Below are 19,679 nucleotides of genomic sequence, written 5' to 3' on the forward strand. Positions count from 1 at the left end.
GGATGAAGCACTAGATGCTTAGACGGTAGATCAGCAATTCAAATCCAGCCTGTTGTGTGTAGGGAAGCCCTTTGGAATTGTGGATGAAGCTCTGGATGCCCAGACCATAGATCAGTGATCCAAAGTCTGCCAGGTATGCACATTCATCAGTGGCAGATCCAGAGGGGGGCGCACGCCCCATCTTTATTTTTGGTCCAAACAAAAGAAATAAAAAGAAAAATTGGGGGGGGGGGGCTGCATGCACCCCCTTTAGTTTTGCAAAGGGGCCTCCCCTTTATGGAATTCCATTCCTGGATCCCCCCATGTTCATGGACAAGACGTGTTGAGCACTGTGGTCCCTCTGTACCTGGGGGTTATACCTAGGGGTACCTGCCAATGTTTGAGTGATGGGATAGTGACAGCGCCCCCTTAGAGTGAAATGGTAATGCTAAAGTGGCCGCCCAGGATCGATAGGACCAAAATAATTTGGAGCTGTTAATCTTGTCACAGTTCTTCAGACCTTGTTATAATGTTTAGATTAACTCTGTCATTACAGTTGGCTCCTGGTTTGTGTATATTGGCTATTACATTTTCTTAAGATGAAACTGAGAAGGTTAACTCTGTGTGCCGTGGTGTAAACCCCTCATGTGCCATGTTGTATTGCATGAGCTTGTTTGGAAAGCATTCTATTTTTACAAAACCATGCAGCATTTTATTGAAGCATTTATGCTAGAAAAGCACAAAAGATGTGATTAAGAGAAAGGTGCAAGCTTTGCTGTAATATAAGTTTTGTGGCAAAGCTGTGACTACGACACTAGTACTGTGGCATATTGTGATTTAGTGATCGGTTTATGCGCAGTTGGGCGTTTGCGCAAAATATGCAAAGTTGACAAGCTGTTGACCGAGTTAGGTATGTAAACGTGGCACACACGGAGTTGATCAAAGGGAAATGTTGGTTAGAGGCAGTTACGATATCAGATAGTCAATTCTTTGACAAATATCACAGTTTCTAACCAAATGACTGATTTTTGCAGGTTTCTCACTATCGTCCAAGCATGATGATGGGTATTGTATGACGAAAAAGTCTCTAAAAAGGCATTGAATAGTCCCTTTGAGGTGGATAGTCCCCTTTCCTCTGCATGTTCCAGACTGAAGCAGCAGCAGCTGTAATTCCCAATTTGAATGGCGCAGTGTTCTTTAAAGTCAAAATGGTTTGACTTCCTCTATAACGAAGTCCTCGGGACTGGCAGTTTTCTTTTGTAAAGTATAGATGTCATTGTAACCAAACAAATAAAGTATATAATGCTATATTGCTGATAAATTTGGGCCTGAATTTTTACTTCACTGTAACCGGAATTTCGTTGTAACGGGAGTGCACTGTACCTATTGTATTCACTTCTGTAATATTCATCTTTGATGGAAACTCCCATTATGTTTGATGTTAAACTTGATGGTGATGAGAAGAGTAAAGAGTTTCATTCCATTTCTGACAAATGATACGTAATATTTGGTACAATTCCCCTCAATGTTCAATTCGCTTTTAACGCTTTCTGTGACAGGGACCTTTCTGTACTTCTGCTTTCTACTTGCTTTGGGCAACCTGAACTTGGAGCAGATATTTGCTTTAAATCACCTACACTACCAATTCAGATCCTCTTCCTGCCAAACTTCAGTCAACAGCAGTATCTGATTTTTTGTTGTTGTTGTTGACATATTTATTATATACTGTATATATATATATATATATATATATATATATATATATATTTTTTTTTTTTATGCCTCCGCCACGTAGTGGTGCCGGAGGCATTATGTTTTCGGGTTGTCCGTCCGTCCGTCCGTACGTCCGTACGTCTGTACGTACGTCCGTACGTCCGTACGTACGTCCGTACGTACGTCCGTCCGCTTTCGTTTACGCGATAACTTGAGTAATATTTACTGGAATTTTGCCAAACTTGGTCCAAGTATGAAGTATGATGGGGCAATGATTTGATTAGATTTTAGGTGAAATCGGCAAAAGGTCAAAGGTCAAAGGTCAAGGTCAAATCATGAAATTTATCCGTTTACGCGATAACTCAAGACTGTATGGAGCAAATTTCACCAAACTTTGATGGAGGATGATGTATGATGGGACAATTATTTGATTAGTTTTTCAGTGAAATCGGACAGAGGTCAAAGGTCAAAGATCAAGGTCAAATCCTAAAATTTATCTGTTTACGTGATAACTCAAAACTGGATGAAGCACCTTTCACCAAACTTGGTCCAAGGATGATGTATGATGGGACAATTAGTTGAGTAGATTTTTCAATAGTGACATTGACAAGAGGTCAAAGGTCAAAAGGTCAAGGTCAAATGCTAAAAATGTTGCTATTTCCCCCATATCTATGCAATGCCTGCAGTTATTTTCTTGAAACTTAGTGTAGACATGTACTACTGCATAAAGATTCTCCAGAGAGTTTCATGTCATAAGGTCAAAGGTCAAAAGGTCAAAGGTTAGGTGAAAATGTTGCAATATCACTTTTCTCACAAATGGTTCAATGTATCTTCATTGAACTTGGTACATACATGTACTGACTGGCAGGGATTATCTAGGGAATTTAGGGGTCATGGGTCAATAGTCAGGGGTCAAAGGTCAAGGTCAACTTCTCAAAATGTTACTATTTCCCTCATATACGCCTGTACTAGTATATGCAATGATTGCATTATTAGTTTTAAAATTTAATATATGTACATGTATTACTTAATGGAGATTCTCTTGGAAATTTCCAGCCAGAAGGTCAAGGGTCAAAGGTTAGGTTTAAATGAAAAATATATATATATTTTGTACTGGTAATTACACTCTTTCTTCATATTTTGAAAATTATACTCAATGCATAAACTTATAATAAGGTCGGTCAGAAGTCAAGTAAAAATTTCCAATTCCCCAAATATGTGTACCTGCACTCTTTAATAGACAATTATAGCAAACCCAGTTCGTGGAAAGTGAACATTCAAGATATTTCTGATAAACCTGTTATTTCGATATTTTGCCAGTTATGTGAAACTGTCATCACACATTGTGAAGACATTGTACGATACACCTATTGGGAGAATCATGCATTATGGCGGAGGCATCAGTCGCCGTAGCGACATTTCTAGTTTTTTAATGTTCTGCTTCAATGTTTGTTCTCTGCAGGGAGTGTCAGTCCATTCCGTCCATTTAAAAAACTGAAAAGACAACTAAGCAAGTTGACTGTAGTCTTTCCTCATTGTATTCTGCCTTTATTCCCACCATTCCATTGTTTCATATATTGCGTATATGCATTGATGTGATTTATATAATGGGGCTGTAGATAAGAATGGGAATTACAGTATACATTCCTCTACATAGTGTGATATGTTTCATACAAAGTACTTTTTATGAAAAGAAAACTAGATTTTATAACTGTGATATTATTTGGATGTTAATTTGAATATTCATTTAAATGTTCTTGAGTTGTTTTGCATGGCTGCTGAGGTTGTGATAAATGCTGGTTAGCAAGCAACTGAGGGACCGAAGTCCCGGTTGGTAGGACTAAGCTACAGGGTGCCTTGCCTTGGGGTAAGCAGTTACTGCCTGGGGATTTGAAACAAGGACCCCATGATTGAGACTCTGTGGTATTGTTCACTGAGCTACAATGGCTTGGAAGTTTTGAAAAATCTTACAGAGCTTTTGCCCGGTAGGGACATTTTTTTTTTTTTTTTATTTAGTGTACAGTGGTTCTGTTTTGGTCGGGGTAGGTTCGTATGAATGTTACACAATCGATTGTATTATGTACCAATAGTGCTGTAACTGTGTGGTAAATGTGCTGCGCACTTGTTTGATACATTTCAATAAAAAAAAAAACAACAACAACAAGAACAACATCAGTAATGACATGTGATTCCAGTTTGTAGTCTTGTGTGTAATAGCCTCCAGCCACATCACGGGCTCTAGTCCCATCCACATCAACTTTTGGAGGGTTTTGAGCGGAAATTCCACCAACTGTGGCTTCCATGATTGATGCTAACGTTACGTGGACATTTATCACTTCTTATGTCTCTTTTTTAGTGTCGTATCATGTGTAGAGACTGAGAAAATGTAATCGCAACAAAGAACTTCACTCTGTGTGCAAGTTGACATTGATTGAAAGAATAAAGGAAAAAGAATATATAATATCATTGGCTGACAACCAAAAGGGCGTTATCACAGTTTTTTTAGGTATTTTAGGTTATTGATCTCCTCTACATTATGGTAACAATTTTACATTCTTTTTAACTTTGTGTAAAATGTTAAAATGAGAACAGCAAGGGTGCCATTTTACGCAATATTTGGAACAATGCTTATAAATCTACCAACCTTTGAAAATGTAAGCTTTTGATTTCATGAATATAGATTGTTCTGTTTTTGTTTACTCTTAAATCTTCGAACACGATAGCACCCTTCTGGTTCTCAGCTGATTATAATATTATATAAATCCTTATAATATGTTTATATCATATGTTACATATATATGGTATATGTAATATATACATATATATACATATATATATATATGCCATCTGTATTCTTATCTCTCTCCTTTTTTCCCTCTTACTGCTCCTCATCATTCCCATCACCATTACCAGAATCAACATCACCATCACCGTCACAACTGCCATCACCATCACCACCATCAACTTCCCCAAAACCATCACCACCACCACTATCATTATCACCCCAAGTATCGCTACCATTATCATTGTCACCACCAACACCATCATCACCATCACCACCACCAACACACCATCACCATCACCAACATCATCACCCCATTAGCACCACTACAATCACCATCACTAACCTCGCACTGCCATCACAATCACCTCCATCACCACCGCCATTATCATCACCATCCGAAGCATGGATACTATCATCATCGTCACCACCACCACCATCGTCACCATCACCATCACCAACTTCACCACCACCCCACCATCATTACCATCACCAACATCATCTTCGTCATCACCATCCCAATCATCAATACCACCATCAATGCCTTCATCCTGCACAATCATCGCCACCATCAACATCACCATCACCTCACCACCACCACCACCATCAACATCACCTCCGTCACTACCACCATCATCACTAGTGCCATCATCACCATCTCCGCCACCTTCACTACCACAACCACCGTTACAAGCCCCCATAACCGTCCACATCACCATCCACACCATCATTTCCATCACCATCACACCACCACTATCACCACCACACCACCACTATCACCACCATCACAAAACCACTATCACAACCACCACCATCATTGCATCCATCACCTCACCACCACTACCACCGTCACCAGCATAGCAGCAGCAGCATCAACATCATCACCACCACCACATCATCTTCGACATCACCACCACCATCATCACCATCGCCATCACCACTGTCACCATCGCCATCACCACTGTCACCATTGCCATCACCTGCCATCACAACCATCATCACCATCGCTATTTCTACCATCACCACAATAATCACCACGTACCATCAACATCACCATCACCTCACCACTACCAACACTAGCTGAGTGCATCACAATCGCCACTATCATCACCATTATCATCACTATCACTATAACCATCATCATCATCACCACTACCACCACCACCACCATCATCATCATCATCATCATCATGAAGCAGTCAAAGCTGTGCAATCAAGACTTTAAAAAAGAATAACAGCAAAGTCGTCCACGCACTTCACTCATCGAATAAAAGATGATGTGATTTTAAGATGATCAATCATGACTCCATCAAAAAAAGGACATTTTTTTTTTCTTAACATAGGAATTTTAATAACATCGCTTCACTAGTCAAACAAACATCACGGTCCGAGTTGAGTCTCGGAGACACCAGAAATCCTGCAACAGCAGTGTGAGTGTATGTTGTAACATCCAAATTGTGGCCTCCTGTATTCTTTTTTTTTTTCTTCTTCTTTTTGCACATACTCAAGAAATCACTATGTATAATCCAGGATCACGTGTTCCCTTACTGCATGGACCATATAGAAAAAACGCTGTAATCTCTACTAATCTACATTCGAAGCTACGAGCTAATCACTAAGTTTACACTGTGCGGAAGTAACATACGTTGTACAGACTATAAGTCAATGCTTTGTCAAAAGTTCCATACTAGAGTCCATTATAACGTCTTAAGAAGTGAGAAAATCCAATTCAAAGTATATATCTCGGGCAACCAACATTAATTGTTATGAACAATATACATACAATACGGTATATCATTTGTCTATATCACAACGTGGCATGTAAGTGACAAAGCGTGCCGAAATCAACTTACTGGCTATATTGCAAATTTACTATCACGTAATCTTCGTATTTTTTGTTTGTTTTTCTGTTTTTTGAAATCTAAATGCTAGAGCGATTTGCTTACTTACCTAAGCACAGTCACGTTTTACAATAGTAACATTACCCAGTTAACTCCATATGGCAGTTAGCACACTATATTTTACATGTATGTACATCAAATACACTGTGTCATCGAATAGAGACGACTTCAGTTGCAAAAGGACTCGAGTGGAGTATCTCTCTCTCTCTCTGCTGCAGTTAAAGCCCTTTTGCATCTGAACTCTCAAAAAATATGTGCATTCATGCCTTATCACTGTATGTACTTTTTTTTTTCAAATTCAGATCATTCTCAGAGATTCTACTAAGAAATATTAACACAAGGAAAAGGAAAAAAACAACAACATACAAATTATGCCAAGATGCATACGTGTCATTCGCACCTGTCCCTATTTTCCTTGTTTCAGCCTTAAGGCTCAGCTATCCAAATCAATCATTGGTTTCTGCGTGTGTCATTGGAGCACGTAATCTTCGAATATCATTGCATAATGTGTGTTTGAAGTCTGCGAAAATGCATTTGTACAGATTCTTCGCGCGCTGAACATTAACCAGCCTTGCAAAAAACACTCATATACATTTGTCTATTTTTACTATTGTGTTATTCGACTCCTCTCTTTCTTCTTCTGCTGCTGCTGTTGTTTCCATAAGACACAAATCAGTGCTGTGAAAATACCGTGATACTCTAACTACTCTATATTCTATCCGTACAATCCGTCTTCATTGATACACCTCGTGTAATATAACCGTTACGTTACCACCTATTATTATAGACGTGTGCCTATACCATGTATGTTGGCGCGTTGTTTCTATAGTAACGCCGACAAGCACGCCGCGATCTGCGAAAGTATGATGTCACCAAAATGGCGTTCGCCTCGCCGGAGATATAACAGCACAGATTTTGTTGATGCCTCTACAGAATGTCAATCTACGACGGTATGACATTGCTTGTCTGTTATTAAAGTGTAGTTGAGAGGTCTCCCGAGCAATAAATCAATCAATACAGTCGGCGCTGTCTTTTAAAACGCGACCACGTGCAACCCACACATTTGTCATGCAGCTGTGTAGTATTTGAAAGAAAGGGGGAGGGGGCGATAGTTTAATCAATTAAATGTCAAGAGATCATTCGTATGAAAACAAACAGTATAATACAACACATCTACCCCCTTGTTATAAAGCCCGCCCTCACTAGCTAGACCGAAATAAGTCCCTACGTTCACATCAACAAATTATAATCATTCGGTATAAATAACTTATATATCAAGACGTTTTATATACACATGTAAAGAAATGGCATGCCGAAACTTACAAAATACACACAAGACTTTCCGGTATAATAAGACTTAGACAATTAAACAATCAACATAATGCACTTTCCTTGGTGTTACAGTGTATAAAATGCCTCATTCTTTAAAAAGACTCTGAATCGCTATCTTTACGTAAAATAAATTGTTAGTTTTGCGGAAGTATGTGGAAGGCCTTAAAAACAGTGAATGATACACACGCACAGAAATTTGTCTTTCTTCAAACCATACAGGAAGCAGTGTGGAAAAATTGGTTACAGTAATGTCAAAGAGAAAGAAAGAAAGAAAAAATGAATGAATAGTTGAATGAATGCATAGCTAAGACAAGTTGTCCGAGACAAACGTCCATGTTATTACACTGGCAAGAATGATATCCTACAACATAAACATTTGCGCTTTCCCGTGGGTTTATAGCGATACCCAGTACACACAGCAAAAATAGCTACGAACAACCCTTTTACTGCCAAAATGCCGACCGAAGATATTTCGGACTTCGGTTACCAAGGAGACAAATACAACAACTGGGCCAACGCAACATTTCTCAGTGCGAAGCTCAACACAGCTGTGACGCAAAGTCAAAAAAAAAAAAAATCCCAACAACAACAACAACAACAAAGGAAAGCATGGCAAAATAAAACAAGACTCCCTGACAAAACAGATACGAACTTGGGAAAAAAAAACACCGCCAAGGAAATAACAAAACTACAACAATCTTTCCGAGCACCTTTTAAAAGCAACAGCCTCTACGTGAAAACTTACTCAATGACAAATTTGTGCGGCGTACATCATCCTTTAATGGAGCAAAACAGTGTGTAACTATGTGTATATCTGTCTCTCACGTGCTATGGGATCCCATTGTCATAGGACAAAACTGACTTTAACGCCGTACGGCTACGTGCGCAAGTATTCTGCTATCTACTGATGTAAACCACGACTTGTGTATGTGCGTGTGTATGTGTAGGCCTATGTGTGATGAACGCAACCATTAAACCCTATTTTGATGACGTTTGCGTAGTCGCACGAGAACAGAATCTATCAACAGCAGTACAATTTTCCAGATGAAGCTACTACATGTAGTATATCCTGCCGCGTCGAGCGTTGGATGGAATTGATCGACATTTTGGCCTATCGATCCCGAGCCCGCCGTTTCGGAATCGCTTCACTCTCCCAAGTCAGCCGCTGGCGCTGATGTAAGAGGTACGGTCTGACTCTTATAGACTACAGCACCATTGTGAGGGTAAGTCCAGACCAACACTAAACTAGAGACGGTATATCGATGGCGCCGAAATGAGAGACTGTGTCGATGCACAGGTGAACACTGTACAGACGATTGCATATGACATGTTGGAACAAGAGCGATTCATATTGTATACATCAGCTCACGCATTGGGGTAACACAAAAGCGAATAACGATAATATCGACGATAAAAACTGGACATTTGTTAGTATCGATAGTTGTTTAATGTTTAAGGCTCCAACAACTTACGTCCGAACAAACTGTACTTTCACTTTGGAAATGGTTATATGGTTGATATTGATATAAGAAAAATATCATCTAAGAAATACCATGTCATCCAAACTGTTACAAACAGAGGTTACACGTAGTTCGTTCTCTTTAAAAAGAAACCCTAAAACTTTCCGGTCGATGAGAACTGTCATCGATAACACGAACTGGCGAATCTTCATAATTGAATTCATACGTTCTGGATCGCCTGTTCGTAAAAAATATTGATTATATTTTTCATATCTAAGTTAAAATTCTGTGTCCTTTCTCTAGATTTCTGCAGCATTTGGGCTAAAATACATCTTTCTGCACTGATAGTACTTACCTCAAATTAAGGCTATTCGGTCGACCGTACCAATCGAGTTCCTATACTGCATTTTCTGTGGGTCTGTACCTATTTAATCTATCTGAACAGAACTGCTTTCAAATTGAAAAGATCTTATTTAGCAAAAAATTTGAAAAAATGAAATGAATATGTACACCGGAAGCCGTCAAATGATTTTTTAAAAACACTTTTGTTTATATCGTTACCATAGTAACCCAAACGCAAGGCACCATTCCTCTCAATGCTACGTCACAACAAAAACAGACAATATTACACGCTTCGTATTACAGGTGTTATCGATCTCTACCTCCTCAAGCACATTCCAATACACAACCTTTCTCTGCTGATCATACTCAAACTAAAAAGTCTTCGGGAACACGTCCTAAGGAAGTGATAGCTGAAAGACACCTCAAGGATATTTTGAATGACATCTGAATGACAAAGAGATGCCCAGACTTAAACACACCTTGGTTCCAATCATGAAGTATTGTTCAACGAGTCGCCTGTATGGTGAGCGCGACACAGTGCGCTGTCCTCACACGAACACACACGTGATCAAAATAGCCAATCAGCGACGTGCTAGACGCTGGACAAATGCATATTGGTGCATGCCCGTCTTGGGTAGATGTTAACATGTAAAAGGAGACGGAACAGGTAAGTCAACCAATGCACTCGCGCCGTGACTACACACACTGTGGTGACCGGTGACTGCTAACGCCCCTCCAAACACTCCGACTGCGCGATGAAACTCAAAGTTGAGTATTCATCCACAGACATTCATGTGTGCGACTCGTTACCGATGGGTGTGACGTCTGTGGAAAGAAGAGCGAGTCTTAAAAAGTTACCTGGAGAAGGAGACGACGGTTATAACGAGCTCCTCCAAAACGTCACTGACAGAAGCTTGTCGCTACACTCTATGTGATACACTTTTAATCTGTTTAAAATACAGCTTTTGGCTCATTCACCACGCACATGATATCAATATCTTTTCATACTTATCCAAATATATGCGAACGTCGGGCTAGCAATCTACAGCTCAGTGTGATTGGCATAATGCCTGTAAATCTTTTAAAAAGACATTGATGTATAAGCTTTGTTATCTCTTTCTCCGCCAAAAACACCAGGAGGCATAGAAATACATTTTGAAAATAAAAGCGTTAAACACACTACTCCAATATTTAATCAATCAGCTGTTACAGTTATGAACAGCTAGCTTGCTGACACCGAAAAAAAAAACCAACCATCTCTTGCTCTTATAATATATATTATATACATATATATGTATATCCCGCGCAAATTGACGTCATGATGACGTCATGCTTACAACTTCTGTTGATCGCATGAACACTGCATTACAAGTCGAGGTCACAAACTGCAACTAGAGACAAACGACAAAGAGTCTGTCGATGGGTTACACACATATCGCTTTGACCATTAATATCAATGCAATCTACACACTGGACTTCGCTATTTTGGACGAAAAGACCGTCCCGAGCAGTCGTTGAATTTCGTTTTCCTTATTTTCTAATCCTCCTTTTTTTTCACAGAGAATAAAGACACTGGACAAGAGAGATACAGAGAAGTTTTGAAGAATGCAGACGATTTTTTTTTTTATAGTTTACAACAGAGTAATAATGATAATACAAAAACAAATGAGAAAAGAATCCTTTCTTGCTGCTGCGTACTCCTATCTTCTATTGTCATGCTGAACGGAAAGTGTTTTGGAGCAGACTTCATGCATTTCCCAATCAATACAATGAGAGAAAAACTAGTCATGGTGAAGACATGTATTACAATAATTGTTCAAATAACACCCTATAGAATAATGCCTTTAGAACAACTTTAATTCCTACTTGAAGGTAAGATTGTATTTTATGGTGGCGTAAACGGGTGTGGGTGATCCAAGGAAATATCCAAAAAGAGAATGGTACAATACATGTCTGTGATCATTCCCCTCTATATCCCCGCTTGCATGCAGATCAAGATAAGACCGCCGTTTGGGGGCGCTCTTCAGAGGCTGTCGATCTTTTAAGGCCTAGATTGAAAGAAAGAATAATATTAAGAATAAAGAGATGACAATTTAAATATGAACACAAAGACGCAAAAAATGGTCTGTTGACTTGACAGAATATGCTTCTCCAAATAGACTCTCTCTCGCACTCTCTCTCCTCTTTAACTCAAAACCCTACAATTGTTAGGTGTTCAAAATGTCCATATTTAACTCTGTTGTTGCTGTTATGTTTAAAAGCGTTTCCGTGAAGCCTTATTCTGCTGCTTCTGCTGCAGCGCCCTCGCCGGCTGGTTTCTCCTCCGACGCCGCCTCCTCCTTCTTCTCGGCCTCCGCCTCTGCAGGCTTCTCCTCAGCGGGCTTCTCGTCCGCAGCCTTGGTTTCTTCGGCAGCGGGCGCGGCCTCACCCTCTGCCGCCTCGCCGTTTTCTGCAGGCTTTTCGCCCTCTGCTGCTGCTGCCTCGCCCTCAGCCGCCGCTTCCTCGCCACCTTCTTCCTTCTTCTCTTCCTCGTCGCTCTTGGCGTCCTTCTTTTCCTTCTTGTCCTGTCCCGTCAGCTTCTTCCAGTACTGCCAATCAAAAAATAACACCAACATCATTGTAATACAAGTGGTTGCTAAATCTTCGACTAAGACGTGATGCTCAATATAAAATATATAATATAAATGTATGATATGATATGGGCCGTGACCCGAGAAAAGGCCCTGCGCGCAAACGCCAGAAAACGGCGCGGAAGTTTGACAAAGCAATACGCGCAAAAAAAGATCAACTAACTAACTGCGCGCACATGCATAGACGCATCAAAAAGTGACAGGATTTTTAGAAAACATGCTTTTTTTGAATGACGTAATGGGGTCATTTAGGATTGGAATTACAGATAAAGGTTTGCATATCTAAATACGGCAGAGTTCCTTCCACAAAGTGGAGGTGAAAACTCATTTTCGGTATTTAATGCCCTAAGGGCCCTTTTCTCGCGTCACGGCCCAATTATTATATAATATATATTATACATAACATATAATATATAATATATAATATATAATATATAATATGTAATATGTAATATATAATATATAATGTATAGCATACAATTTATATGTAATATATTATATATAACAATATATGATAGGCCTACATAATGGTTATGGTTTTCTATATCCAGGGTAGACTCTTTAGTGTTGACACTTCTCTACCATTCAGAGAGCCCTGCCATTAGTATTATCCTAGCGTTGCTGGTTACCCATTTATACACCTGGGTCGAGAGGGAGGGACATTAATTTATCCACTATGCCACAGTGCCACCACGATGTTGGTGTACCAATGATACGGATAGTTATAGGCGATGGCACTGCGACCTTATAATAGCTTGCGTCTTTGATCGAGACTAATATCCCTCTGTCATTCAAACCATGTGGAGGTTTCATGTTCTGTGTCTTTGTCGGTTTATTTCGGATTCTGATGAAACCGCCCCACGAATTCGTCCCCTTTGTTTTTATCAATGAAGGCCAACTCGAACACGTCGTGGAACTGTCTTCACTGCTACGTCACAATAGTCATGACATGTCACATGTGACACACATGACATGTCACCTGACAGCATAATAGGAAAAGATATAGAGAGAGATAGGAGGCGCAGAAGTGTGAAAGGATTGATTTAACAAATTGCTAACACTTCACACCATTCGTTAGGCAGAGACGATGTTAATGAGCTACTCTAAAAATAGCTAATGCTGATTGAGTTATTCGTTGTAGATTTCCTACCACACATGATTAACAGCATGATACTGAAAGCAACTCCAATACAGTAGCTAGTTTTGTATCTGTGGTTTTTTGTTTGAGGCACATAATATTCTCACCATGTTAACTCTTAGAAATGGAAATGATATCAATGGTCGTCTTAGGTTTACATTCTCGCTAATAGGGAGCTTTAGATTTTAGACGCGCGGACGTTCAAAGGGAAAAAACATGGTCTGAGCGTGCGCAGTAGCGCACATCAAGCTACTGCGCACTCTCAGACCATGTTTTTTCCCCTCTGAACGTCCGTGTGTCTAAAATCTAAAGCTCGCTAATATCGTAATCATGACGAGCACTTGTAGATCAGAGAATAAGACCAGAGACCATTCATGGAATTACGAGGTCCCTGGTTGAGAGCATTGGCTGCGTGGTTTGCGGCTCTTGGCAAATTATGGTACCAAATTCATTACCTAATCATATACTGTGGTTGCTTGTTTGCAGACATTGATTGCTTACTTCACGGCAATGTAAAATAGATCCAATTTGGTGAAATAAAAACAAATCATTATCGTTATTATGATATTGTTACTTCTGTTATTGTTGTTATTATTAACGGGCATTATTATTATTATTATTATTATTATTATCATCATCAACATTATTAACATTATTATTATATGATGATCATCATTTCATTATTGTTATCGTTATTTGTTTTATACTACCAAATCTTTTTATTGTTGTTATTGTCATTATATTTAGTGTCGTTATATTATAATGATGATGATGATGATGATAATAATAATAATAATAATAATAACAATTATCATTATTATTATTATTAGTAGTAGTAGTAGTAGTAGTAGTTGTTGTTGTTGTTGTTGTAGTAGTATTATCATAATTGATGTTTTTATGATGATAATCACTATCGTCATTTCGTTGACTCATCCTAATATACCTACCGTCACGATGTCGTCATACAGCGAGACGGGGTAACCGACGGTGACCTTGTTGACCATCATCTTTGGCATCCACCCCTTCAGGTTGACCTGTCCGACCCATGTCACGTGGGTAGCTACGTCATCACCTTCCTTTGGTTTGATCACGATCCCCATCACTCCGACATCAGCCCTGGGCAGTAGTAAGCACAGATTTCGGAAATTTATTCATTTAGATATTCATTTATCATTTATCATTTATTCATTTATTCATTTTTGTATGTATGTTGGTCTATTGTGTGTATGTTTACATGCATGTATATGTATCTATTTAGATTTTTATCTATCATATTATTCAGCTACTCATTTATGGGTGTATGTATGTGTGTATTTATATATTCATTATTCATCTATAAACTACTTATCTATTTATTTATTTATTTATTTATCTATGTACCTATTTTATTCCTAATCTTTTGTCAGGGTAGCCCATTTACCAATAAGCAGTGGTCTTTCATGGGACCCTAATATCCATAAACATATTTTCATCAAAATATAGCAAAACTTACAAACAGAAGTGAAGTATTGTTCACGATATGGTTTTATATCATTAACATCATATACAATGCATATCAATTATCAAATGCTCTAATGGTAGGCCTAAGTATAGATTAATTTCCCATACAGGGGTATCAACTTTTTTTTTTCATCGTCATACCGGCATTTACTTTTGTCGCCATTACAAAGTGTGCATTATTTTCTTGTTATTATGATTTTTCGTACACATATTTTACGTATAATTGTACCTTATGACATGCACTTCTTTCAAACTGTTTAATAATGAATGAATGGACAACAACAACAAAAAAAAATTATACTTTGTGTCTTGTATTACTTTTTGTTTGATGGAAATCAAGAATAATGCAATTTCATTTTGCATTTCTTTTGCCTTGATTGAAATTAATCAAACTATGTGGTTGTTTTAAGCATGCTTTATATTACATTGTATTTACTTTTTTCTCTTGCTTGATGGGAAAAAAATAAACTAAAGTTAACTGAACTGAATTGAAGAAAGAAAAAGAAAATAAGAAAAGGAGAGACAATGGCCTCCCTGGAGAGGGGATGGGGACCAACCTTATGTGCCCCTTGTTGGGTGGTTTGCTCGGGTGGTTGCAACTCTTGTAGAGGATGGTGTGACGAACGGGCTCCTCGTCCGACCTCACCACACAGCACTGCACCACGTCTCGATCGTCACACGCCGTAGGCATCTTGAATACTCTGTAATAATAGTAATAATAATTATAGTAATAATAATAATAATAATAATAATAATAATAATAATAATAATAATAATAATAATGATGATAATAATGATAATAATGATAATAATGATAATAATAATAATAATAATAATAATAATAATAATAATAATAATAATAATAATAACAATAATAATAATGTACTATTTGTCTCTTCAGTTTAGCCTCTTCGGTTTTGCCACTGCTCTACCAGAGGGCCCTGCTATTATTATTACCCCATTATTGCCAGGTACCCATTTATACACCTGGGTAGAGAGGGACATGGTGGGTAGAACATTTTTTCCAAGGACGTACTGGGCGGGATTCGAACTCGGGTCCTCTGATCGGGAGTCGCAAGTCTTATTCACTATGCCACAGCGCCCCCATGAGAGAAAAAACGGGATGGGGGCAAGGCAGGAGGCAGCGGGTGGGGCAGGTGATGAGGAATAGACAGAAAGAGGGAGATTGAGTGAAAGAGAGACACGGAGGAGAACACCAGAGAAGGAGAAAGGATGAAACACGAATTAGCTTAAGGGTGATCAATACCCTCCCTCTTCCTCCATATCAATTACTGTGAGATGAAAATGTTTTAATCATAAACCGTGGTTGTCACATCATCTATAAATGTCGCAATGTTGTATCCTCTTGAGAGATTTGGCTAGACAAAGGGGGTTATGGAAAAGAACTTGAAAGTTAGAACGAGAGATATCACTGCAGATATCTCACCAAGCACTGTTTATCCCTTTCTGTGCCAGGAACTCTGAACAGTGTGTACAATGCTATGGGGTTTTCTGTGCCAGTTTGCAATCAAAGCACTCAAAGGGGTTGGCTTTTTTTTTAAAGTTTGATAACTATGAAGTAAGGAGTACAGAGAACACTTGAGAAGAACTAGTGCGACTATAAATCTAAAATTTGACATCATATACCTTCCACATAAGAGTCTCTCTATTATATTATTTATTACATTATCTTTTTTTTTTTAAATCTCCGTTACCTCATTGCACGTGCAATGACACAATCTGTAAAGCAAAGCACATGCATAGTCGGATCATAACCGGAGAAAAGTAATAGTTGTTGTTGTTATGTTAAAGATCGGAAGAAGAGAAAGAGAGAGAAATGGGGCCCTATACAAATAATTTGCCCCAGACAGCACTTAAACATAAACCAAACATTATAGATCTTAAAGAGATATAAACAAGAATATTAAATGCATACCAAGTCTCCTCGAGGGAGCTCATATCGTCTCCACGAGGGAGCTCATGTTGTCTCCACAAAGGAGCTCATAAAGTCTCCACGAGGGAGCTCATATTGTAAGTAAAAAGTAATAGCTATAAATGAAGGCCTATCTATAGAAAAATATCCGTTGATTTGGTCGATGGAATATACATGTATTATCACCTAAGATGATAAATATGATGGACCTTGTGAGAGAAAAGGTTTGCTCGTGATTCATGGTTGCCGTGATAACGGCATATATATATATATATATATATATATATATATATATATATATCCGTTTGGTATATATCCGTCGGGAATATGTAGTCTGTTACATACATGTGTGTGCGTGTGTGTGTGTGTGTATTGCAGGAGACTTTTGCTCTGCAAGATATATAGCCAAAAAGAAAAAGAAAGAAAGAGAAAATCGTTGTTTCCCATGGCAACCCATTCAACGACACCCCGAGTAGTAGTAGTAGTACGCCTGGCACGTCTTCTCTCTGAGGTCACTCCTTGCTTACCAAGCAAGGTGTAGTTGAAATCGAAAATTCTTGCCACGGACGGACCGATCCACAAACTACTAATCGACAGACAGATCGTTATATCAATTATTCCCTTCAACCCACGTTAAAAAGTGGTGGTGGATGTGAAACAAATATAGTTTATATTAACTTATTCATACATCTTTATTCTTTTGTTTATTCAGTCATCTAAACCTGAGGTATTTCAGTAATTTTCGTAGGACTTTCATAATAAAAAGTCACTGCATGATGCAAATACGCATCCTTGGATAAACAGGGAAAACACTACACAATAGCAATGCGTATCGGCTCTTGGATATAGTGGCTACGTCATGTTTCGAAGAAAAGAAATTAAAAAAAAATGTCTGCATCCATCTATTTATGCTACATTATGTTTCCATGAAATTATATAGCCAATCTCGCACACGCCACTATATCAAAATTGATACAAGTCATCCCTCTATGAACAATTACCATCAAGCAATTTTTGTTGTCAGAGTGCGATTGCCGAAGGTCTAATTTCTAGGGGAATACAGAAAATGGTGTATCGGTTTACGAAGGGTGAACAAAAACCACAAAGTAGAAATGCCATCAGTTTTCGCATATTATAGGCCTACTTTGTTGGTCACTAAGTTTATTTTCCCTTGATGATCTGGAAGGTGGAAAGTATACACTCAAGTTTAAACGCCTTGCCGAGGAGAACCACATAGCAGGTCAAGAGTCTCGAAGGGAAAAGAGTTAACTGGAACGTCATCGTTCAAAATCTGTGTGAAATGATGAAATGAAGAACCGTTATCACCATACAACAAGTGCGGCGGGAGGGGGGCGCATGTCTCTTTCATCATATTCTATCCTACAGCAATTTGTGGTTGCCCTATGCAAATTTGTACAACTTCCGAGTGCAGGAAGAAAAATAAATGTAGAAGAAGAATCAGTCAGCACTTTGGTGCGGTGACCTTTGACCCTGGACTTAACCCGTTAACCCTTTTTTGTTATTCAGGTTTCTGAGGGCGCCCCTCCTAAAATCCCCCTCCCCCTTCCACCAGCCAATGCACACTCAAGGCTAAGAAAGTTCCACAATGGACCGTTAATCGTGTTTGTTTTCTAAACATCGCTACGACGACGGACGAGGAGAAAGAGGGGAGTGCTTGGTTTCATCGGGGTCTGTTAACCCCCTTTCCCTGCCGGGGACAGCGCGTATAAGGTTCAGGTGGTATTCCGATGCATAGCAATGGGCACTCAAGAACAGCACACGAAGGGTTAAACCCGTCGTCATCTCGAGAAGAAGTTTTCATTTTTACGAGGTAGACGAGACTTTTTCCTCGGTGGTATTTGACCCGGAGAACTTCTCTCTTTAGAATAGGATCGGCCCGTTACAGTTTTACCCCTTGTCTGGATGGGGAGACCAGAGTCGGCAGAATAGTGGAGGTTCGTTGCATGCCAAAAAGCAGACTCCCAAAACTTTTCTTTTTTTCCCATGTTTACTTTAACCATATTGGGTTTCCATTTCCTTCGCGCGGTTTTCCGTTGCGTGGTAGAGAAAGGAAATTTGATCATTCTGTTACATACATACACAGTGACACACACAGACACATACACAGTACACACATATCAATACTGGGTTTGCGGTTCACCGTGTGCACACATGCACACACACGCACACATGTGACTCACATTCACGCACACAGACACACACTTCTCCTTGCACACTCAGATGAGACGAGAAGAAAAAAAAGTTATTTGAAAGGGTTTTTTTTTTCTTTTTCTTCGATGAAATTAGATCATTAAAGAAAGATAGCACTCTCGCAATTGTAATCTCAACAATTAGCAAACCCCTGAACCGACCAGCATAAAATGTATCATATTTTACACGTGATATGGACGCTTTGGCGTGTATTATTTGTGTCAAGGCAGAATATTTCCTTCACGCAAGGGAGTTCATGGATTCTTTTGAGGGGTGGTTATTCGTGCATTTTCAAGGGTTAGTTTCTACTACGATTGAACGATTACTCGAAAGCGTGCAACAGGGAAACTCCATTCTATAAAACAATACGAGACACACGACTGCAAGAGCCGTGTCGCTGTGCTACGTTAATACTGCTTCATCCATCAATAGTCTTGTTTGAATATCCGCTATTGAATGGAAAAAGTAGTTCCGTCAGTATAGTGATCCCAAAAGTAACTGCATGCGCCAGCAGCTAACAAAAGTGACAACCATTCTTAGGGTCAAAGTGAATAAAAAATGTCAATTTTAGAAATCTTTTGTTCGCTCCTCTGATTCGAACGGTTTTGAAGATTATGTAAATGTCACGTGCAGCGACTTGATATTATTTTATTATGACTATCGTCTCAAACCATCCATCTCTCCCCATGATATTCTCATGCAAATGCCTGTGAAATTAGTCTAGCAACCCATGCGTGGTTCAGTGGTCTATAAAGATC

At 39.0% G+C, this 19,679-nt stretch overlaps 1 protein-coding gene across 1 annotated transcript in view; it reads right to left on the reverse strand.

The window, feature by feature from the left end:
• Positions 1-5,797: 5,797 nt before the first annotated feature.
• The window catches only part of LOC139733731 (uncharacterized), a 96,900-nt gene continuing 83,018 nt past the window's right edge, over positions 5,798-19,679 (reverse strand). Inside the window, exons 4-6 of the mRNA XM_071644544.1 lie at positions 15,335-15,478; positions 14,225-14,393; positions 5,798-12,097 (exon numbers count right to left, since the gene is read on the reverse strand). Of these exons, the coding sequence (XP_071500645.1) occupies positions 11,786-12,097; positions 14,225-14,393; positions 15,335-15,478 (625 nt within the window). The 3' untranslated portion in view covers positions 5,798-11,785. The remainder of the gene's footprint in view (positions 12,098-14,224; positions 14,394-15,334; positions 15,479-19,679) is intronic.

Source organism: Diadema antillarum, unplaced genomic scaffold, assembly GCF_040938485.1.
Source record: "Diadema antillarum isolate AM-2024a unplaced genomic scaffold, OU_Dant_1.0 scf00000025, whole genome shotgun sequence".
In the NCBI taxonomy this organism is placed as follows: domain Eukaryota; kingdom Metazoa; phylum Echinodermata; class Echinoidea; order Diadematoida; family Diadematidae; genus Diadema; species Diadema antillarum.